Here is a 22,271-nt window from a genome sequence, read left to right on the forward strand (position 1 = left end):
CAAAAAATTTACGTCAGGTGTGTGCCCAATCACAAATGAGTGGTTTAAAGCTGCCCTGCCCACTATAAAACACACACCTGGTAAGAAATGTCTTGACAAGACATGGAAAAACTTATGCATGCATTCATTTTCAGCAGATTGGACTATTGCAACGGTATATTTACAGGTCTTGATAAAAAATCAGTCAGGAAGTTGCAGCTGGTACAGAATGCTGCAGCCAGAGTCCTCACAAATACAAGGAAGCTGGACCACATTGCACCAGTTTTGAAATCGCTACACTGGCTTCCAGTAAGTCAAAGGATAGACTATAAAATACTACTGCTCGTCTACAAAACACTTAATGGCCTTGGACCAAAATACATGCTTGACTTGTTAGAGTCCTATGAGACATCTAGACCCCTAAGGTCGTCTGGAACCGGTCTTCTGCATGTTCCAAGAACAAGAACCAAGCAGGGTGAGGCAGCATTTAGTTATTATGCTCCTCACCTCTGGAACAAGTTACCCGAACGTCTGAAGTATGCTCAAACTGTTAGCTCTTTTAAATCAGGGCTAAAAACGCTTTTGTTTAGCACTGCATATCTATAACTGTCTATATATTTCAATCTACCTGCTTTCTATTCCTCTTGTTTTTATCTCCATTGCTGATTTCAATTATTATTAGTAGTAGTAGTTTTTGTTTTATTTTTATTTTATTTATTTATTTTTATTCTGTGATTAAATGCGATCTTTTGTCTTCGTTTCTACGTTGTGTTGATTTAAATGTGATTTTTATGATCTTCATGTGATGTAAAGCACTTTGAATTGCCTTGTGTTGAATTGTGCTATATAAATAAATTTGCCTTGCCTTGCCTTGATGAGAAGCATTGTCTGATGCGCATCATGGCTCGTTCAAAGGAATGGTCTGAAGACCTGCGATGAAGAATTGTTGTTTTGTACAAAGGTGGGAAAGGATACAAAACCATCTCTAAAAGTCTGGATGTTCATCAATTGACATTCAGAGAAGTTGTCTACAAATGGAAGGCATTTGGCACTCTTGCTTCTCTCCCAAGGAGAGGCCGTCCACCAAAGATGATGACAATGGGTTCAGCGCAGAATACAGAGAGGTCAAAAAGAACCCTAGAGTGTCTGCTAAAGACGTACAGAAATCAGTGGCACAGTCCAATATCTCTGTGCACACATCAACTACTGTACATGGCCAAGAATGGTGTTCATGTGAGGAATCCACGGAGGTGGCCACTGCTGTCTTAAAAAAGAACCATTGTTGCTCTTTTAATGTTCGCAAAAAGGCACTTGGACACTCCACAGTAGTTTTGGCAAAATATTTTGTGAACTGATGAAACCAAAGTTGAATTGTTTGGGAGTAACATACGACGTCATGTGTGGAGGAAAAATGGAACAGCTCGCCAACATCAACACCTCATCCCCACCGTGAAGCATGGTGGAGGGAGCGTCATGATTTGGGGTTGTTTTGCTGCCTCAGGGCCTGGGCAACTTGCAATCATTAATGGAAGAATGAATTCAAAAGTTGTGCAGGAAAACCTGCGGCCTTTTGTCCGTCAGACAGTTGAAGCTAAAAAGAGGATGGATGCTGCAACAAGACAATGATCCAAAACACAGAAGTAAATCAACTTCAAAATGGTTTCAGAAGAACAAAAAGCACGTTCTGGAGTGGCCAAGTCAAAGTCCAGTCTTGAACCCTATTGAGATGCTGTGGCATGACCTAAAGACAATGATTTATGCCAGACATCCCAGGAATCTGACTGAACTACAGCAGTTTTGTAGAGAAGAATGGACCAAGAATAGTCCTGATCGATGTGCCAGTCTGATCTGTAGCTACAGGAAGATCAGGTTGAAGTTATTGCTGCCAAAGGGAGCGCCACAAAAGATTAAACGTGATGGTTCACTTACTTATCTGTCATTGTTTGCATACTATCCTCAGTAAAATATGAAAACCTATAAATGTTTGGGTGGTTTTAGTTAAAGCAGACAGTGTTTTTTCATCTGTGTGATTTTGACAAAGATTAGATCACATTTGATGGTGATTTTATGCAGAAATTCCAAAAGGTTCAGATACTTTTTCATACCACTGTAACAGGTTATGGTGCAGTATAACAATAAGAGTTCATATAGATGACATTGTGCTAAGAAAATAGCATGTAACACTGTTAAAAATGAATCTGACATCGTCAGCTATTACTCGAGTATTCTATTCACTGAATGCTTTATTTTTAACTTGAGTCCATTTTTTTGGATGGATACTTTGACTTTGACTTGAGTAATATTACTTTGAAGTAACGCTACTCTTACTTGAGTCAAATTTTTGGCTGCTCCACCCACGTTTGTGCTATTCTCAACATAGTGGCTTTTCAAGCTGTAGATGGATGTGAGCATTTTGTGTTTCAACTGAGGTTTCATATTTTCTGATGCTTTTTTAAGATAACAAAAATAATCTGATTGTGTAAAGTAATGCACAACAGTAATTCCTGCTCTATCATGTTCAGAGAAAATGATTCTATTTTTAACTTTATATACCAGTCGAACGTGGAAAGTCCCATTTGTATTTCGTTTTGTCTTATTACTGTCATGGACCAGTGCTTTAAGGGCAGATTGAATTGGCCTGTCTCTGTTAGTGATGATCATTGTTTCTGGAGCAGCTCTGGTGTGTCTGTTTGTGGCTTCAGAAATGTCTCTTTCGCAGTATTAGATCAGGAGAGGGAATTTGTGTCTTTTTCTGCCTCCTGCAGCACCTGGAGCCATGGAAGCTGTACGCCACGGTTGGGGTCCTGCTCGGCATCGACTTCTTGTCTCTTATCATCTGGCAGATTGTGGATCCCTTACATATCACAGTGGAGGTACACTGATCAAAACTGTTTTATACAGTGGGCGGGGGGAGGCAAAAACATCAACCCTTCATAGTCAAAAAAACATATCAATGCTAATCTTTACTGCTACTGACTGTGTTAACCCCATTTGAATGAGAATTGGCATGGGAAAATGCAATATACTGTACTCTACAAAGTTTGGGCACCCTGATCATTGTCAAAATTTTCCTTAGAAATCATTGGTATCATATAGTAGACAGTTATTTTTGAGAAGCAAAAGTAGCCATGTGCATCAATTTGTGCACACTTATTGTATCTGTATACAAGCCTGTCGACAGGGGGTGGGGGGCAACCGGGTATGCCTCAGGACCATAGGGGCCCCTGAATGACCCTTAATTTATTTTACTTTACATTCACATATTTCTTTTTTATTTAAATTCTTGTCTGATGAAATATTATGTTCTACTCGATATTAGAGGCATGCGAAATTTCCGATTCTTAAATTATTTGCGATTCAGCCGTGGAAGATACGAGAACGATTCACAAATATCCAAATTCCGATTATTGAATTATATCAGGTAAAGCAAAACTAAAACACAATCAGCGCGGTCTTCGGGACGCAAGGAGGAACAGACCGAGAGCAAATATCATGTTCAACTCATGCCGCTAGATAAGAAAACAAAAATACCTAACTGTGGCCGACAGCTGGTTCAAACAACACCCAGTTGCTAGTTGCTACAAACATACAGCCACATACGGCTATTGTAGATATCACATATATGCAGAACTAGATGCCAAATGACAGACGGCGGTGTTGAAACATATAAAGAGAACTAGATGCGAAATGACAGACTTGCCGTTTAGTAGTTGCCCCGTTGTTAGTAGCCGCCATCTTAAAACAATAGACTTCTCTAGAAGGCTCTGTTGAAGCGAACCTAATTAACTTTTTATCTGAAATACTTGTAAATCGGCAAAATCTTGACTTGAATCTATCTTTAAATGATGAAACAGTTTTAAATCTTTGACATGTTGTAAGTAGAAGGGAAATTATGGAATAACGGGAGCAATTTTGATCAACTTTAAAGGTTGATTCACATCATTAAATTAATTGACTGTAGTTTAAAGCTGCTGATACAGAATGGGGACTTGAGTATTTTATTTAATGTTTTTACCTGTTAACTTGATACTGAAATATTAGTTTGGTTTAATCTAATAGGATTTCTTAAACTATTTTGGAACTAATGTACAAAACATTAAAAGTGTGGGGGGGTGGGACATCAATAATCGATTTATAATGGAATCGGAGCCTCTGAATCGTAATCGAATCTTTAGATACCCAAAGATTCCCACCTCGACTCGATATATACTTAAAAACTTTAACATATTCAATATATCAATTTTTTTTTTTTTTTTTGCACAACACGCCCCCCGTGTCTTAGCAGAAAATGGTTTGACCCCACTCTGGCGGACTCGAGTGCTACGCATTTTCTTGTCTTTGCCAGTGACTGCAGCCGGAGGAGAGCAAGCCTTCAGTAAAATGAAAATAATAATAAAAAAACTACCTACGCTCCAATATATCACTGGGCAGGCTTAAAAACCTAGCCATTGTTACCAAACTGCACTTTACGATAAGTTGCGGTGCTCTGAACTCCGCACCGTAGTGCGGGGGGGAAGGCTCGTTTGTCGTCAGTTCATCTTCACTTCGTCAGTTCGTCTTCCTTCAGGAAGGTGGCGATGTGCATAAAAACCCAGAGACACGTCAGATGGCTTTTTGCTGGAACTTTTATTAACAATGGGGACTCAACTCATCGCTACCGCGCAACAACGCTCTACAGCTCCTATTTCACCCCCTTACGCTCGCCCACGTCTTCGTCTGCACCAAATTGGTAAAACCGGTCATATTGGAGGGGACAGTGGCCCCTCGGGGCTGACGGTAACACCATGCTAACCACTGAGCGTGAGCTTGCTGAAAAACTGGATTTCACTGATGTTATAAATGACTTTGCTGTCAAAAAATCTCGGCACGTCACATTTTGAGGGCTTGATAACCCCAGGGATGCAGAGGAGGCAGGCACAGGATGTTTAGTTATACTGTTTTGTTGCTTAGCAGGAAGGCATAGCACTCTCAGTAGTATTGTATTGTAGCCTACATGGGACAATAGATGGAAATTGTTTGTTTATATTGTGTCACATCACATCACGGTCTGTTAAATTTAACTGTCCATCTCAAATAATTTGAAAATTTACAATGTCTTTGCTTGCAAAGCCTTAAAGTACTGTGTATGTTGTCGTGACAAGCCGGTGGCAGGGGTGGGGTAGGGGGGCCCTATAATGGTCTCTTGTCCCCGGGCCCCTGCAAGTCTATTGACAGCCCTGTCTGTATATGTATTTTAATATTAATTATTATATATATTTGAATTATTAGCATTTAGACTTGAATTTATTCCTCAGAATTTAGCTATGACAAGAGTAATGACAACAACTACCAAATACCACTGTATTTTAATTGTAGTCTAGTTATCGATCTAATTCATTGTGGAAGAATTGTATATTTTGACGTCAAAAGTCTTTTGTAGTTCATTTTTATAGGCAAAAATACACAATATTCATTTGTGCTTTGCATGTATTGTTGTTGTTTGTACGTAAACAGAAATTCACCCGAGAAGCCCCAAAAGGAGACCTGGATGTTTTGATTCAACCGTTATTGGAGCACTGCAGCTCGGAAAAAATGAACACCTGGCTGGGTAGGTTGTTCTTGGCAGCCCTTTTTGTTTTCGTCTTAGTCTTTTGGAACAAATACGCACTATTAGTCTCGGTCTTAAAACGGGTTCGTGACGTTGTTTTTCTTGAAATAGCTTCATATTGAAAAATTGTTCCTGTTGCGGAATTCCCCCAAAGCAACATGATCCTGACATAATTCCATTTCCATTGGTAACTTTCTGTGCAGGCGTTGTGTACGGGTACAAAGGCTTGCTGCTGCTGCTCGGCATCTTCCTGGCTTATGAGACCAAATCTATTTCAACGGAGAAAATCAACGACCACCGAGCTGTGGGCATGGCCATCTATAATGTCGCTGTAAGTCAGGCAAACATCCTCTATCACTTCTACAGGCAAGATTCACCGGTAAAGGAAGTTAGTGATTATTCTATTCTTCAACTGCCTGTTACTGAGGCAACATCACGTTTAACGGGAACCTTGACTAAAATGACATGTTAGTCTTACATGCCTGATTTTAATGTCAGTAACTCATCTACGATGTACAACCTTTTAAAGTGCCTATGACAGAAAAAAGCAAGTTTATTTCATATTTCACGCTGTATTTTATGAAATGGACAGCTTGGATGTGCGTGTAAGCGATCGTTTTAATTATTCAATTTTTTGAATCCCGCGCCATGAAAATAAGAAACTGTGTTTTGAGGAGGAATGCGAATGTGACCTCACCTGGCTCAGCATCTCACAATACAGCATTGCTTTATAGCATGCAGATGGACTGCGGATTTGGCTGATTTTAAGGATTACCGTATTGGCCCGAATATAAGACGGTGTTTTTCGCATTGAAATAAGACTGAAAAAATGGGGGTCGTCTTATATTCGCGGCTTAGACGTTATACCCATTCACGGCGCTAGATGGTGCCAGATATCTTCAAAGCGATGTTCTGTCATGACAGATCTCAGCTACTCCCAAATTTAACCAGTTTGCATTATTTTATTGCAATGTTTTTCCTTATTCAGATTTGTGTCAAGACTACAGTTACAGTTAGACTTCACTTTGATGGTTAATGCAGTTATTGCAATTTTGTTGTTAGTTTATTTACATTTCAAAAACAGGAAGCCATTCATTTACGAATGAGATTGCACTTTACTTATTTAAATGTTTAGGTGTTAAGATTTGAATGAGGCAAAGTAACATGCTTTTTCTCTCAAATATATTATTATAATCATTTGTTTCAGATGTACTGTAATTATTTTCTGTATAAAAATAAATTTGGTGTTCAAAAAGCCTTTTTTTCAAACTTGAGTCTTGAAAAAGAGGGGGTCGTCTTATAATCAGGTCCGTCTATATTCGGGCCAATACAGCAATTTGTTTATTTTTCGCATCACGCCAGCCAAATGTGCTGCAGGGTTTTGTTTTTAAAAAGAAAAACACCCGAGATTGGCCAAAACAAGTCCGACAACTGTGGGACCACTGGACTTGCAAAGAAGTGAGTAAACATCGTGTTTTGTATTATGTCAAATACTGGGATCATAGCACACATTTTCATACGTAGGTGGCTTGCATTTTGTGGCTGACGATGCTCGAGAATGCCACTTGGCCGACGAACGGCAGCTTGTGGCATAAAATATAACTCAGGAGGTGCAACAAGTCAAGAATTTTGAACATTATGGAGCCATGTCGTACTGAATAAATGCATTTTTAGTATTTCATATTCCATTTAGCACAAGACTGTTATTTGCCATGACCATACCATTTACTTAGCTATTGGGGGAAAAAATACTTCGATAAAAAGAATATCCTGTAAAAATATTGGCGTAGAGAGATTGAAACAGTCATGACATATTGCTGTTCGCTGTTGTATTTTCCTCGTTCTGAATCTTCCCTCTCAATTCTAAATCAGATGACCCTGCCGACATCATCCTCCAGCTGGGGACGCTAGAGCGCTATAATGACAGGCGTGGCTAAACGGCAGATTAAAAGACTAATTTCTCGTCATCTGCACTTTGCCAAATTGTTGTACATAGTTGAATCGTCTCAAAATATGATTCTAATTCACGTCATTATGCCATTTATCCCCTTCTTGCCGAATGTATCACATTTGATACACTTAGAATTTCATGATTTTGAGACTTAATTTAGAATTTTGAAATATCTTTCCTCAAAAAAAAACAACAAAAAAAATGGATGCAAGTCAACTCATGCATCTGAAGGTTCCATGAGAAAGGATTTAGCAAGGGTTATAGATATTAGAGCGCTGATTACACATATTAATTTTTTTTCTTTTTTACAAATTTGAAAAAAAGGTTTCATTAAGACCTTATTTTTCCAATTTTGTGATTTTCTGACAATTGCCTCATATTGCAGGCATTAAAGGGTTAAGAATTTTTTTTTAACCCTTCACAGGCACTTTAAAATCATTTGCAGTTTAATATTAGATTAAATAAACATTCAGCCGATTGCCAATGTCTACAGCGTATGCCAATATTTGAAGCCATTAATAAAGATTTTTATAGGAAACTCCCATTATATGAATGCATAGGTATATAAATATGAAGGTATATATTCACTGTATATACACGTACATTAAAACCGGGGGACATAATGTATAACCAAAGGGTAGGAAGATAGGCATGACATGAATTTCTTTTTTCTTTTCTTCGTTTCCGCAAGAATCCAGATGTCTTCTAACTTCTTTTTACACTTAAACTGCAGTAGAACATTTTTTTAAAAACACTGTTTAAAAAAAAAATACCCGCATACAAATTTTGCTTTTAGTACTTGATAGTTGACGCAAGTTCCAATAAGATGCTATCTTTGAAAAACACAAATTCTAGCCAAGTCTGTTTTTGAGTTGTCATTGTTTATGCAGTCATCTCCATTCGACGACGTTCACCGAATTCACTTTTGCTGTGATTCGAGCCATTGTCGTATTCTGCCAACTAGAACAAAAATCGCTCGTTATTTACAGTGGCCGACAGACGGCTTCAGCCCACCGATAAATGGAAAGTGAGTGGGTTCCTGATACATAAAGTGGGTGGTTTTCAGTTCTCTTCTGATCTGTGAGGTGTTTACCGCATAGACGTGGCGTCATTCCTGCCTGCCTGAGTCATTTTACGTAGGATGGAAAAATCAAGAGGGTCCGCTTTGATGGATCGATTTGTCGTAAGCGGCCTTTGAGTAATTACATTTCGCTCCTCAGAGAGATGGTTCCAGTGTCTCTTTCAGTCTTTTTTTTTTTGTTTTTTTTTTGTTGTCGTCTGGATTGTTATCGGCAGACGAGCGTGGCGCGATGATCCAGGAGAGGAGACAAGAAACACTGCTCGCTCTCTACCATTGTGATGACTTTAATTGATTTGGAGTCGACACTCGTCGAGCACTGCACAGCCAAAACTGATTCATTTATGTTTAGGCTGTCTGTCACGATATAATTACAGTGGTATGAAAAAGTATCTGAACCTTTTGGAATTTCTCACGTTTCTGCATAAAATTGCCATCAAATGTTATCTGATCTTTGTCAAAATCACACAGATGAAAATTCAATGTCTGCTTTCATAGGTTTTCATATTTCAGTGAGGATAGCATGCAAACAATGACAGAAGGGAAAAAAATAATTAAGTGAACCCTCTGCCTAAGGAGACTTAAAGAGCAATTAAAACCAATTTTAACAAACATTTTAAGTCAGGTCTGTACCCAATCATTGATGAGTGCCTGCCCACTATAAAACAGACACCAGGTAAAAAAATGTCTTGATGAGAAGCATTGTATGATATGCATCATGGCTCAGAGAGGTAAAAAAGAACCCTGGAGTGTCAAAGACTTATAGAAATCACTGGCACGTTCCAATATCTCTGTGCAAACATCAACTATATGTAAAACTAAACACCAAGGATGGTGTACATGGGAGGACTCCACGGAGGAAGCCACTGCTGTCTCAAAAAATATTGTTGCTCGTTTAATATTCGCAAAAGGCACTTGGACAGAAGTTTCGGCAAAATATTTTGTGGACTGATGAAACCAAAGTTCAATGAAAATTGAAGTTCACAGCTCACCAACATCAAGACCTCACCCCCACCGTGAAGCATGGTGGAGGGAGCATCACGATTTGGGGCTGTTTTGCTAACTCAGGGCCTGGACAACACTCAATCATTAATGGAAGAATGAATTCAAAAGTTTTGCAGGAAAACCTGAGGCCTTAGAAAGAGGATGGACGCTGCAACAGGAAAACGATCCAAAACACAGAAGTAAATCAACTTCACAAAGCTTTCAGAAGAACAAAATACACGTTCAGGAGTGGCCAAGTCAAAGTCCAGACTTGAACCCCATTGAGCATGACCAAAAGACAGCGATTCATGCCAGACATCCCAGAAATCTGATTGAACTACAGCAGTTTTATAGAGAAGAATGGGCCAAGATCGATGTGCTAGACTGATCTGCAGCTACAGGAAGCATCTGGTTGAAGTTATTGCTGCCAAAGGGGGGGCCATAAAATATTAAATGTGATGGTCCACTTCCATGTTTTTTCCCCTTCTGTCATTGTTTGCATACTATCCACATTAAAATATGAACACCTATAAATGTTTGGGTGGTTTTATTTGAAGCAGACACTGTTTTTTCATCTGTGTGATTTTGACAAAGACCACATTTGATAGTGATTTTATGCAGAAATGTGAGAAATTCCAAAAGGTTCAGATACTTTTTCATACTACTGTAGGTGGTTCACATGCTCGCCATATTGTTTGGTTTTCTTGTAAAAGGATGCTACTCCTATTAAAAAAAAGAATGATTGGAAAGCACGATTAAAATGCGAGTCGCGGCGTCATTTGCGTAAGATTGTGAAGCCGCGCACGAAAACGATTTAACTTATGATAATATCTTGTCATAACACTGCCAAAGTCAACATTGCCAAAAGGCCAACTCAATAACGTGTGGAGCAAAGAGGCTGAGGAGGAAGGTCACGAAAGCAATGATTTTCCATTTAAATAATCAACATTTATCCTCGTTTTCCAAGCGGCTTAGCAACCGCAGTTTTTTGGAATGGCATCAACGTTTTGGCAGGTGCACTTCTAATAATATTTTCTCAAATCTTGTCCTCAGGTCCTCTGTTTGATCACAGCGCCCGTCACCATGATCCTGTCCTCTCAGCAGGACGCCTCTTTTGCCTTCGCCTCCCTGGCCATCGTGTTTTCCGTCTACATCACCCTGGTGGTTCTATTTGTGCCCAAGGTAAAAAGCGCACGACTGATTAAAACAGCGGTCGAAACCTCTTTGATAAATGACCTTTACGTTATCTAAAATGCTATCACGTCATGATCTGTCGATTGTCCCTGTCTTGCTGTAATTCCTGTCCAAATCTTGTCAGGCTCGGAGTGTATTCATCACAAATTTGAATTACCGGTAGAGTATACAGTATAGTACAGTCGATTTCTGAAGACTGTTTGGCAGCGCTCCATTGGCTGCAAGAACATCTAACTGGGTCATGACAGAATTGGATGACATTTTGATTTTCTTGAAAAATAACTAGGGATGTCAGTTTTTGTGAAGATCGGGTGAAAAAGAGTTTTCAAATGCATTTATTTTGAAGTATTAACTCATTAGCAATAGTACACACACATATAGTGGTACGAAAAAGTATCTGAACCTTTTGAAATTTCTTACACTTCTTCATAAAATCACCATCAAAGTGGTCTGATCTTTGTCAAAATCACACAGATGAAAATACAGTCTCTGCTTTAACTAAAACTACTCAAACATTCATAGGTTTTCATATCTTAATGAGGATAGCATGCAAACAATGACGGAAGGGGGGGGAAATAAGTCACATTTAATATTTTGTACAGCAAATACTTCAACTTCCTGTAGCTGCAGATCAGTCTGGCACATCGATCAGGACTAATCTTGGCCCATTCTTCTCTACAAAACTGCAGTATTTCAGTCGGATTCCTGGGATGTCTGGCATGAATCGATGTCTTTAGGTCATGCCACAGCATCTGAATGGGGTTCAAGTCTGGACTTGGCCACTCCAGAATGTCTATTTTGTTCCTCTGAAGTTGATATACTACTGTTTTTTGGATCATTGTCTTGTTGCAGCATCCATCCTCTTTTTAGCTTCAACTGTCTGACGGACGGCCTCTGGTTTACCTGCAAAACATCCTGATAAACTTTTGAATTCATTCTTCCATTAATGATTGCAAGTTGTCCAGGCCCTGAGGTAACAAAACAGCCCCAAATCATGATGCTCCCTCCACCGTGCTTCACGGTGTTGCTGTTGGTGAGCTGTTTCATTTTTCCTCCACACATGACATTGTGTGTTACTCCCAAACAATTCAACTTTGATTTCAGCAGTCCACAAAATATTTTGCCAAAACTTCTGTGGCGTGTCCAAGTGCCTTTTTGTGAACATTAGATGAGCAACAATGGGGTTTTTTTAGACAGCAGTGGCTTCCTCCCATGAACACCATTCTTGGCCATATAGTTGTTATTGTGTGCACAGAGTTATTGGACTGTGCCAGTGATTTCTGTAAGTCTTTATCAGACACTCCAGGGTTCTTTTTTTACCTCTCTGAGTATTTTGCGCTAAACTCTTGGCGTCATCTTTGGTGGACAGCCACTCCTTGGGAGAGAAGCAACAGTGCCAAACGCTCTCCATTTGTAGACAACTTCTCTGAATGTTGATTGATGAACATTCAGACTTTTAGAAAGGGTTTTGTATCCTTTCCCAGCTTTATACAAATTAACAATCCTTGATCGCAGGTCTTCAGACAGCTCTTTCGACCGAGCCATGATGCACATCATACAATGCTTGTCATCAAGACATTTTTTTTTTTTTTTTACCAGGTTTCTGTTTTATAGTGGTGAAAACCTATAAATGTTTGGGTAGTTTTAGTTAAAGAAGAGACTGTATTTTCATCTGTGTGATTTTGACAAAGATCAGCTCACATTTGATGATTTCATGCAGAAATGTGAGAAATTCCAAAAGGTTCAGATACTTTTTCATACCACTGTATCCTGAAATGTCTTTTGTAACATTAGGCAATATTTTTCCGTTGAGGTGTGTCGTAACCTGAAAATTCCATATGTACAGACGTTCGTAAGTAGAAGTACCACTGTATGTATTATTTAAAATTTGACGGGCTGGATGTAAAAATGTCCTGCAATTCTGTAATGACCCAACTGTTGTTTTGGAATTGAATTTGAAAATGTCTGTTTTTAATGTCACAACTGTTGGTTGAAACAAAAGCAATCTAAGTTTTGAAACGACCATTTTTAAAACAAATTTATAGTCATATTGAAAAAAAAAAAGTGCACGTTTTGCAGATGCGACGTTTGATCACAAGGGGTGAGTGGCAATCAGATGCCCAGGAGACCATGAAGACGGGTTCTTCCATGAACAACAATGATGAGGAGAAATCCAGACAGTTGGAGAGAGAAAACAAGGAGCTGCAGAAGATTATACAAGAAGTAAGTCGAGTTGCGCTTTTTATTGATAACTGCACATCCACATTGTCGACTTGAATGAAGACGATGACCGGGAGCCAGCGTGCCGCTTTCACTGTTGGTCATCGACGCCTGAAATTGAGCTGGTTGTGTTGTTAACTTCCACATCATGTTTATTTTGTGACTCCAGAAAGAAGAGCGTGTATCCGAGCTGAGAAACCAGCTTTCTGAGCGACAGGCTCTACGATCGAGAAGAAGACCGTCCACCGTCTCCAATCAGAACCACAACACGCCCCCGCTAGCGATTCCCCCGACCGACCCCAGATCATTGGTGCCGCCTCCGGGGTACCCTACGCCCACTTCTGACCTGCACGCCATCCCCGCGTCCTTTGCCAATTCCTCCAGCCTCTACCAGCCCGACAACAAAATCGGTCGCAATAACTGTCACACCAGCCGGCTGCAGATGCTCTACAAATGAGGTGAAGGTGAATTTTCCTGACATTCATTGTACATGTTCATGGACAAGATTGAAAAGATGCCTCAGACACGGGACAAATAGATGCAAGTTCTCAATTTTGCATCCGTCATATCTGACTGAGTTCTATGTCATGCTAACTCGTTTTCAGAAATTTGTTCCATGTTAACCGTTTGTTGTCGAGACGTTTGTTTTGGCAAGACATTCAGCTTCTGGTCCAGCAAATTGTAATAATACCGACGTCTGAGTAGCTGTGCAAAGAGTTGCCTTTTTTTCTCGGAAGTGCTGCCGACAACCACTCAAAGACAGGCAGTCAGATAGTAGAAAAAATGGGAATATTATGTGCCAACATATGAACTTGAGCTCAACATGGCAAAAGTTCATAACTAACTGCAATCTGTAACACCTTTGTCTATCCGTAACTTGTTCCAGGTTGGCCTCTAGTCATTGATCCGGTTCAAATGTAAATGTGATGATTCAATAGTCGTAATGGAATGCAAAGCGTACTCGTGTTGAAAACACCCCAAAGGGGGAAGTGGCTCAATGACATGTCACAAGTTTTAAAGTTTTAAAACTGGCTTCATTCAAATTGCCTGGATTTAAGGCTGCGTTCAGACGGCAGGCATATCTGATTCCGATAGCATTCCTCCTCAAATCCCATTTTTAGGGCTGACTGTTCACACTAAAGTGTCCAAATTGGAACGGGGCTTTTGCAGATCGGGTCACATTATTGACCCGTCTGAGCAGTCTCTGTGGCTACCAAGCGTCATCCGGCATACAGTGACGCCACAGACTCGGCTGTTCAGACTGAGAAGCAACTTGTTCCTATCAGATATGAAACTATGTGGTTATAATTCGTCTTGGATGTCTGTCCTTTGAGACTTCAGATGACAAAAGAGCCATCCGGTTTCAATCCGGATGGGCTATAAATCAAGATTTTGTCTCCCAGTCTGAAGAAGGCCATAGTGTGCTGTTATACTGAATCCTTGGGATATTTTGTCCCAGGCGTATTTAGTTAAGACTAAATGTTGACCGATATATCGGTCAGGCGATATACACTGCTGGACAAAAGTATTGGCACCCCTGCAATCGTGTCAGATAATGCTCAATTTTTCCCGGAAAATTATTTATAAATGCTTTGGTCGTAATATCTTGGTTTATTTTGCTTGCCAAAAAAAAACACAAAAACACAAAAGAGAATTGGAAAATTTTTTAATCATTTTAAACAAAACCCCAAAAAAATGGGCCGGACAAAAGTATTGGCACCCTTTGAAAAATCATGTGATGCTTCTCTAATTTGTGTCATCAACGGCACCTGTTGCTTACCTGTGGCACATAACAGGTGGTGGCAATCACTAAACCACACTTGCAGCCAGTTAAAATGGATTAAAGTGGACTCAACCTCTGTCCTGTGTCCTTGTGTGTACCACATTGAGCATGGAGAAAAGAAAGAAGACCAAAGAATTGTCTGAGGACCTGAGAAGCGAAAAGGTGAGGAAGCATGGGCAATCTCAAGGCTACAAGTTCATCTCCAAAGACCTGAATGTCTACCATTCGCAGTGTCATCCATAAATGTAAGGCCTACGGCACTGTGGCTAGCCTCCCTAGATGTGGACGGAAAGGAAAAATTGATGAGAGATTTCAACCAAAGATTGTGCGGATGGTGGATAAAGAACCTCGACGAACATCCGAACAAGTTCAAGCTGTCCTGCAGTCCGAGAATACAACAGTGTCAACCCGTACTATCCGTCGGCGTCTGAATGAAAAGGGACTCTATGGTAGGATACCCAGGAATACCCCACTTCTGACCCAGGTTGGAGTTTGCCAAAACTTACCTGAGAAAGCCAACAACATTTTGGAAGAATGTTCTCTGGTCAGATGAGACAAAAGTAGAGCTTTTTGGGAAAAGGCATCAACATTTAGAGTTTACAGGGGGGAAAAAACAAGGCCTTCAAAGAAAAGAACACGGTCCCAACAATCAAACATGGCGGAGGTTCCCTGATGTTTTGGGGTCGCTTTGCTGCCACTGGCACTGGACTGCTGTACCGTGTGCATGGCATTATGAAGTCTGAAGACTACCAACAAGTTTTGCAGCATAATGTAGAGCCCAGTGTGAAAAAGCTGGATCTCCCTCTGAGGTCATGGGTCTTCCAGCAGGACAGTGACCCAAAACACACGTCAAAAAACACTAGAAAATGGTTCAAGAGAAAGCACTGGAGACTTCTAAAGTGGCCAGACCTGAATCCCATAAAACACCTGTGGAGAGATCTGAAATTGGCACCCTTCAAATCTCAAGTTCAAGCTGTCCCGCAGTCCGAGGGTACAACAGTGTCAACCCGTACAATCCGTCGGCGTCTGAATGAAAAGGGACTCTATGATAGGATACCCAGGAAGACCCAGAGACATAAAAAAGGCAAGCTGGAGTTTGCCAAAATATACCTGAGAAAGCCAAAAACGTTTTGGAAGAATGTTCTTTGGTCAGATGAGACAAAAGTAGCCTTTTTGGGAAGAGGCATCAACATAGTTTACAGGGGAAAAAAACGAGGCCTTAAAAGTAAAGAACACGGTCCCCACAGTCAAACATGGCGGAGGTTCCCTGATGTTTTGGAGTTGCTTTGCTGCCTCTGGCACTGGACTGCTTGACTGTGTGCATGGCATTATGAAGTCTGAAAACTACCAACAAATTTTGCAGCATAATGTGAGAAAGCTGGGTCTCCCTCAGAGGTCTTGGGTCTTCCAGCAGGACAATAACCCAAAACACACTTCCAAAAGTACTAGAAAATGGTTTGAGAGAAGCACTGGAGACTTCTAAAGTGGCCAGACCTGAATCCCATAAAACACCTGTGGAGAGATCTGAAATTGGCACCCTTCAAATCTCAGCGACCTGGAGCAGTTGACCAAAGAAGAATGGTCTAAAATTCCAGCAGAAACTCCTTGATGGATACCATAAGCAGTTGTTCGTGGTTATTTTGTCTCAAGGTTTTGCTACCAAGTATTAGGCTACGGGTGCCAACACTTTTGTCTGGCTCATGTTTGGAGTTTTGTGTAAAATGTAGGGCTGTCAAACGATTACAATTTTTTATCGAGTTAATTACAGCTTAAAAATTAATTAATCGTAATTAATCGCAAATAATCGCAATTCAAACCATCTATAAAATATGCCATATTTTTCTGTAAATTATATATATATTCTGCAAAATAAATTGTTGGAATGGAAAGATAAGACACAAGATGGATATATACATTCAACATACGGTACATAAGGACTGTAGTGGGCATTTCACTCTACTGTCATTTAAATCTGTCTATGCTGTCCTCACTCCGAAGCGTCTATTTTTTCCAAAGCTAGACAGTTAGTGAACGACGCCTTAATAATCCGACTTCTTTCTTTTTCATCTGATTTATTGATAAAATGGCCTCAAACCATTGTCCTCTTTAGATCGTCGTAAAACTACAAAAAAAAGTACACAAGCATTGCATTAGCAACAACGTTAGCTTAGCACGCTATACAGGTTCACTAAACATAAACAAAAAGCGTCTCATACAAAAAATATATTACATTTCGCTTACTAACATACTATGTACATTCTTTACAACAACCATACTTACGGACAAATCTTGTCCAAGGATCATATAAGCACAACATTACAACGTAGACGTCAGCCCGAGACGTCATGCAGCCATATTGAACTGGCAAGAAAACAATAAACAATGTCACAAAGCGACCACAAGAGTTCGCTGTTAGACAGCACAAAAAGCCTTGCTGTAAAACTTACCAAAAGGCAGAATACTGTCTGAGCGGGACATGTGCGTTAATTGCGTCAAATAATTTTACGTGATTAATTTTAAAAAATTAATTACTGCCCGTTAACGCGATAATTTTGACAGCCCTAGTAAAATGATAATGATTTTTTTTTTTCTCATTCTCTTTTGTGTTTTTTCATTGCGAGCAAAATGAATGAAGATATTACTACCAAAGCATTTGTAATTGCAATCATTTTCTGGGAGAAATTGAGCATTATCTGATAGAATTGCAGGGGTGCCAATACTTTTGGCCAGCACTGTATGGACTTTTCTCGAGCTCAGCCATCAGCAGATACTGTATAATAGAGGAAATTATGTTAGCTGGTTGAATGGTGATCCCTCTTATAAAGTTTGACCAATATGTTGGCTGGCCGATATATCAGGCCGATAGATGGACTTTTTCCAAGACTGGCCGATATGATAGGATAATGATGTTCACTGTTTGGGTGACGATTTGTCTTATAAAGGACGTCCGGAATATTGGCCAGCCAATATATCGGGCCGATAGATGGAATTTTTCCAAGAGCGGCCGATATCCGCTGATTGTAGTAGAATAACTTATGTTCGCTGTTCGGGTGTTGAGCTTTGTTAATTGGGATTTTGCACCACCTGGTGGCCAGTGTTACAAAAGGAAAAATGGAACCTCCATTATAGACATTTTTATCATGAGTGTTTCAATTACCTTTCATAATCAATCTGTTTATATAGCATATATCAGTTTACAAAATCGGTTTCATATTTTTTTAAAATCTGCATTGGCCTTTGAAAATCCCATATCGGTTGACCTCTAGTTAAGAACAGATTTTATTTTTGAAATTTTTCACCTTTGTACCATCACACAATGCTTTCCAAACTTGACCTGATGAGAATGTGATTTAAATTTCAACATGATATCAAGTTTGAATTTTGCGAGACAATAAAGGTCATGACAAATGTTAAATGTTTTGCAACATGAACACGAACGTCAGTATGAGCAGTTGTCTCTTATAATGTGATTGTTCAAATGTTTGTCTTTCCCTGAGAAAAAAAAACAACTAAACAGGCTCAAGTCATCATCTCTTGCGTCATGTCTTTTTGGTTGGTGACAGGAAGTTGGCGGAAACAAAGAAACCGACACAATTTCGAGGAACATACCTCGAGATAAAAATGCTTTGGTACGCCAGAAATTCGTTTTAGGAAATGTTTTTCGTCACTTTTTGGCTTTATATGAACAAAAAATGATTCGTGATGTGAAAACTTCTAAAATTTTACTTTAGCCATTGAAGGAATCTGACCTTTTAGCCAGCTTGCTGAAATCACGCCAGCCGAACCGCCGGACCCGCGCTGGCGCCGCTCCAGCGACAAGGGCCACGAGACCCCAACAACACGGCCAAAAGGCCAAACTCCGCGCGTTCACCTTTGTCTTAACCCCTTGTACTAACTCCACTGAATGAAGGAGATGGTACCTTTTCTGGTAGGCATTGTCTAACTGTGTGCATTATTCTAACACACTTAATACTAAAACTTGTCTTACAGCAGGAAGCATACAGACAACACAACAATAACTCATACACACATACAATAAATACCAGTACAATTTAAAACTGGGTTAGGGTTTTGTGCAAAATTAGCAACCTAATCGCAGACAATAATCTGAAAAAATATAATTACCAGTGGTTGTCTTTTTTTTTCCCGGGAAGCTTTTGTTGACTTGTGATATGGTGACCCTGAATCGTCGCCTGGGTCCCTCTGTGCTGTATGATCGCTGTCGACCTGAATAAATTTTCAACTTGTGCTTCGAAGCCTTTTTCCAACGTTCAAAATGGAGTCTGAACAAGGGGTTAAGACTGAAGTGAACGTGCAGAGTTTGGCCTTTTGGCTGGGTTGTCGGGTCTCTCGTCCCAGGTCGCTGGAGCTGCGCCAGCGCTAGTCCGGTGGTTCGGCTGGCGTGATTCCGGCAATCTGGCTAAAAGGTCAGATTCCTTCACCATCCATTTCTTGAACATATTAAAATGAAGTTGCTGATTTACAAATGAAATTGTCAGGTGTGACCAACCTTACTCATACCCCTTTGAATGATAACTTCAACCCCCATTGAACTCAACAAAAAATGTCACAATGGTAAGATATGGAGGGTGAACGGAAACTTTCCTCCAATGGTGTTTCTTTGTTCTTCCTTGTGGGCAGCAGGTGTCCGTCCACGGGGGAACTCCCGTCTTACAGCGGTACTCGCCCCTAACTATTTCCACTATGAAGCACTCCAATTCTGTGTTAACTGTGGTTGAAGGATAACGCAGTTTTTCTTTGCTGGTTGGTAAATAAATACCAGTCATAACAAAGTAGCTGTCAAAACCTACTTCCCTAAAGCAGCTATTTTTATAATATCGTGTGGGTAGAAAATGGCATCAAAGCTTCCTTTGTCTTGCAAATCCACCCACCCGCTTTATCCACATGAATCTAAAAGATGACAGGATCTGTTAACAGTTTTCGCAGCGAGCTGCAGTGTTTTCCCTTTGTACGCATGAATGACTTTCATTTTGGTATTGCTCAATATCATCCCGTGGCCGAGAAAACACAAATTTTAGAAACATTGCAATGGTAGTAGCGAGTGTGGCATAACCACAAGCGCATACATGTTGAAATCAGACACCTAATACACTAGTAGGTTAGGGTGATTTTAAAGTCCAACTATCATGACATTAAGTTCTTTACTAAATAAAATATTATATATTGAATTTCTTTAAGCCAGGGGCATAAACTTCATAATGTATTGACGGGACACAGGGCGTGGGGCCGATAAATAGGGACCCTGCATTGTTTGCGTGGCCGTCAAAGCTGACCGAGTGAAATCACAGAAAAAAAGCTTTTTTTTTTTTGTTGAAAATTTTTGTGAATAAATGTTTAAACCCCCGAGTTAAAAAAAAAAACTGTGCAGTTAGCATATATTTTACATAAATATGTGGAAGTACGATGCTGGTCTGTTAGTGAACGTAGCTAATGGCCGCCTGATGTAAAATGCAAAGTGCATTATAAATGTATTATCATTATTATTATTCTTTATAGATATGGACGTAAAACAGTCTTGATTCTTGGTTGAAAGCAAAAAAAAAAAAAAAAAACGTGTAGTTAGTATTTATTTTACGTAAATTTGTCAGAGTTCAATGCTAATCTTTTAGTGAATGAAGCTAGCTGCCGCCTGATGTAAACAGAGCTTTTCCGGTGAAAATTCTTGTGAAGGAATGCTTAAATCCCCAAATTCTCTGTAAATATGGATGTAAAACAGTCTCGATCCTTGGTCAAAAGCAAAAAAAAAACCTGTGAAGTTAGCATTTATATTATATAAATATGTCGAAGTACGATACTAGTCTGTTACTGAGCGTACCTAGTGGCCGCCTGATGTAAACAGAGCTTTTCCGGTGAAAATTCTTGTGAATAAATGCTTAAATCCCCAAATTCTCTATAAATATGGACTTAAGACAGTCTCGATCCTTGGTCAAAAGCAAAAAAAAAACCTGTGAAGTTAGCATTTATTTTACATAAATATGTCGAAGTACGATACTAGTCTGTTACTGAACGTACCTAGTGGCCACCTGTTGTAAACGAAGCTTTTCCGGTGAAAAGTCTTGTGAATAAATGCTTGAATTCCCCAATTCTTTATAGATATGGACGTAAAACAGTCTCAATTCTTGGTTGAAAGCAAAAAAAACGTGCATTTAGCATTTATTGTACGTAAATATGTCGGAGTTCAATGCTAGTCTTTTAGTGAATGAAGCTAGCTGCCGCTTGATGTAAACAGAGCTTTTCCGGTGAAAATTCTTGTGAATAAATGCTTAAATCCCAAAATTCTCTATAGATATGGACGTAAAACAGTCTCGATTCTTGGTCAAAAGCAAAAAACAAACTGTGCAGTTAGCATTTATTTTACATAAATATGTCGAAGTACGATGCTAGTCTGTTAGTAAATGTAGCTAGCGGCTGCCTGATGTAAACAGAGCTTTTCCGGTGAAAATTCTTATGATTAAATGCTTAAATCCCCGAATTCTTTATAGATATGGACATAAAACAGTCTCGATTCTTGGTTAGAAGCAAAAAAAAAACGTGCAGTTAGCATTTATTTTACATAAATATGTCAAAGTATGACGCTAGTCTGTTATTGAATGTAGCTAGCGGCCGCCTGATGTAAACAGAGCTTTTCCAGTGAAAATTCTTGTGAATTAATGCTTGAATCCACAAATTCTTTATAGATATGGACGTAAAACAGTCTCGATTCTTGGTCAAAAGCAAAAAAAAAAACGTGCAGTTGGCCAATGCAGTAGCGGCTAATTTCTCCAATTGATTTTTTTTTTTTTTTTTTAAGATCGCTGCGTGCATGTGTTTATGAAAAGCTCCTCCTGATGTGGGCGGCCCCCTACTTGAAGCCAAGGCACAGTCATGACCCGTCAATACCATTATGAAGTCTATGTGTAATGACTCAAACTTGTGTGCTGAAAAAAAATCATAATACCGTATTGGCGCGAATATAAGACGGCCCTTATTATAAGACAACCCCCTCTTTTTCAAGACTCAAGTTTGAAAAAAGACTTTTTGAACACCAAATTAATTTTTATACAGAAAATAATTACAGTACGTCTGAAACAAATAATTATAACAATATATTTGAGAGGAAAAGCATGTTATTTTGCCTCATTCAAATCTTAATATCTGAACAGTTAAATATGTAAACTAAAGTGCAATCACATTCGTAAATGAATGGCTTCTGGTTTTTGAAATGTAAATAATCTATTGTGATACAACAATAAAATTACATTAACTATCAAAGTGAGGTCTAACTGTAACTAGTCTTGAAACAAATCTGAGTAAGGAAAAACATTGCAATAAAATAATGCAAACAGGTTAAATTTGAGAGTAGCTGAGATCTGTCATGACAGAACATTACTCCTCAAGTTCAACATTCGCTTCAATGATATCTGGCGCCATCAAGCATCGTGAATGGGTATAATGTCTAGACCCCGAATATAAGACAACTCCCACTTTTTCAGTC

General features: G+C 39.4%; 1 protein-coding gene across 2 annotated transcripts in view; it reads left to right on the forward strand.

The window, feature by feature from the left end:
* gabbr1b (gamma-aminobutyric acid (GABA) B receptor, 1b) overlaps window positions 1-18,562 on the forward strand; it is a 147,381-nt gene extending 128,819 nt beyond the window's left edge. For both annotated transcript variants that reach the window (XM_057827542.1, XM_057827543.1), the window contains 6 exons: window positions 2,745-2,852; window positions 5,473-5,566; window positions 5,770-5,897; window positions 10,633-10,761; window positions 12,853-12,996; window positions 13,163-18,562. In XM_057827542.1, coding sequence (XP_057683525.1) covers window positions 2,745-2,852; window positions 5,473-5,566; window positions 5,770-5,897; window positions 10,633-10,761; window positions 12,853-12,996; window positions 13,163-13,450 — 891 coding nt within the window. In that variant the 3' untranslated portion in view covers window positions 13,451-18,562. The remainder of the gene's footprint in view (window positions 1-2,744; window positions 2,853-5,472; window positions 5,567-5,769; window positions 5,898-10,632; window positions 10,762-12,852; window positions 12,997-13,162) is intronic.
* Window positions 18,563-22,271: the final 3,709 nt, after the last annotated feature.

Source organism: Corythoichthys intestinalis, chromosome 22 (genome assembly GCF_030265065.1).
Source record: "Corythoichthys intestinalis isolate RoL2023-P3 chromosome 22, ASM3026506v1, whole genome shotgun sequence".
NCBI classification, from domain to species: domain Eukaryota; kingdom Metazoa; phylum Chordata; class Actinopteri; order Syngnathiformes; family Syngnathidae; genus Corythoichthys; species Corythoichthys intestinalis.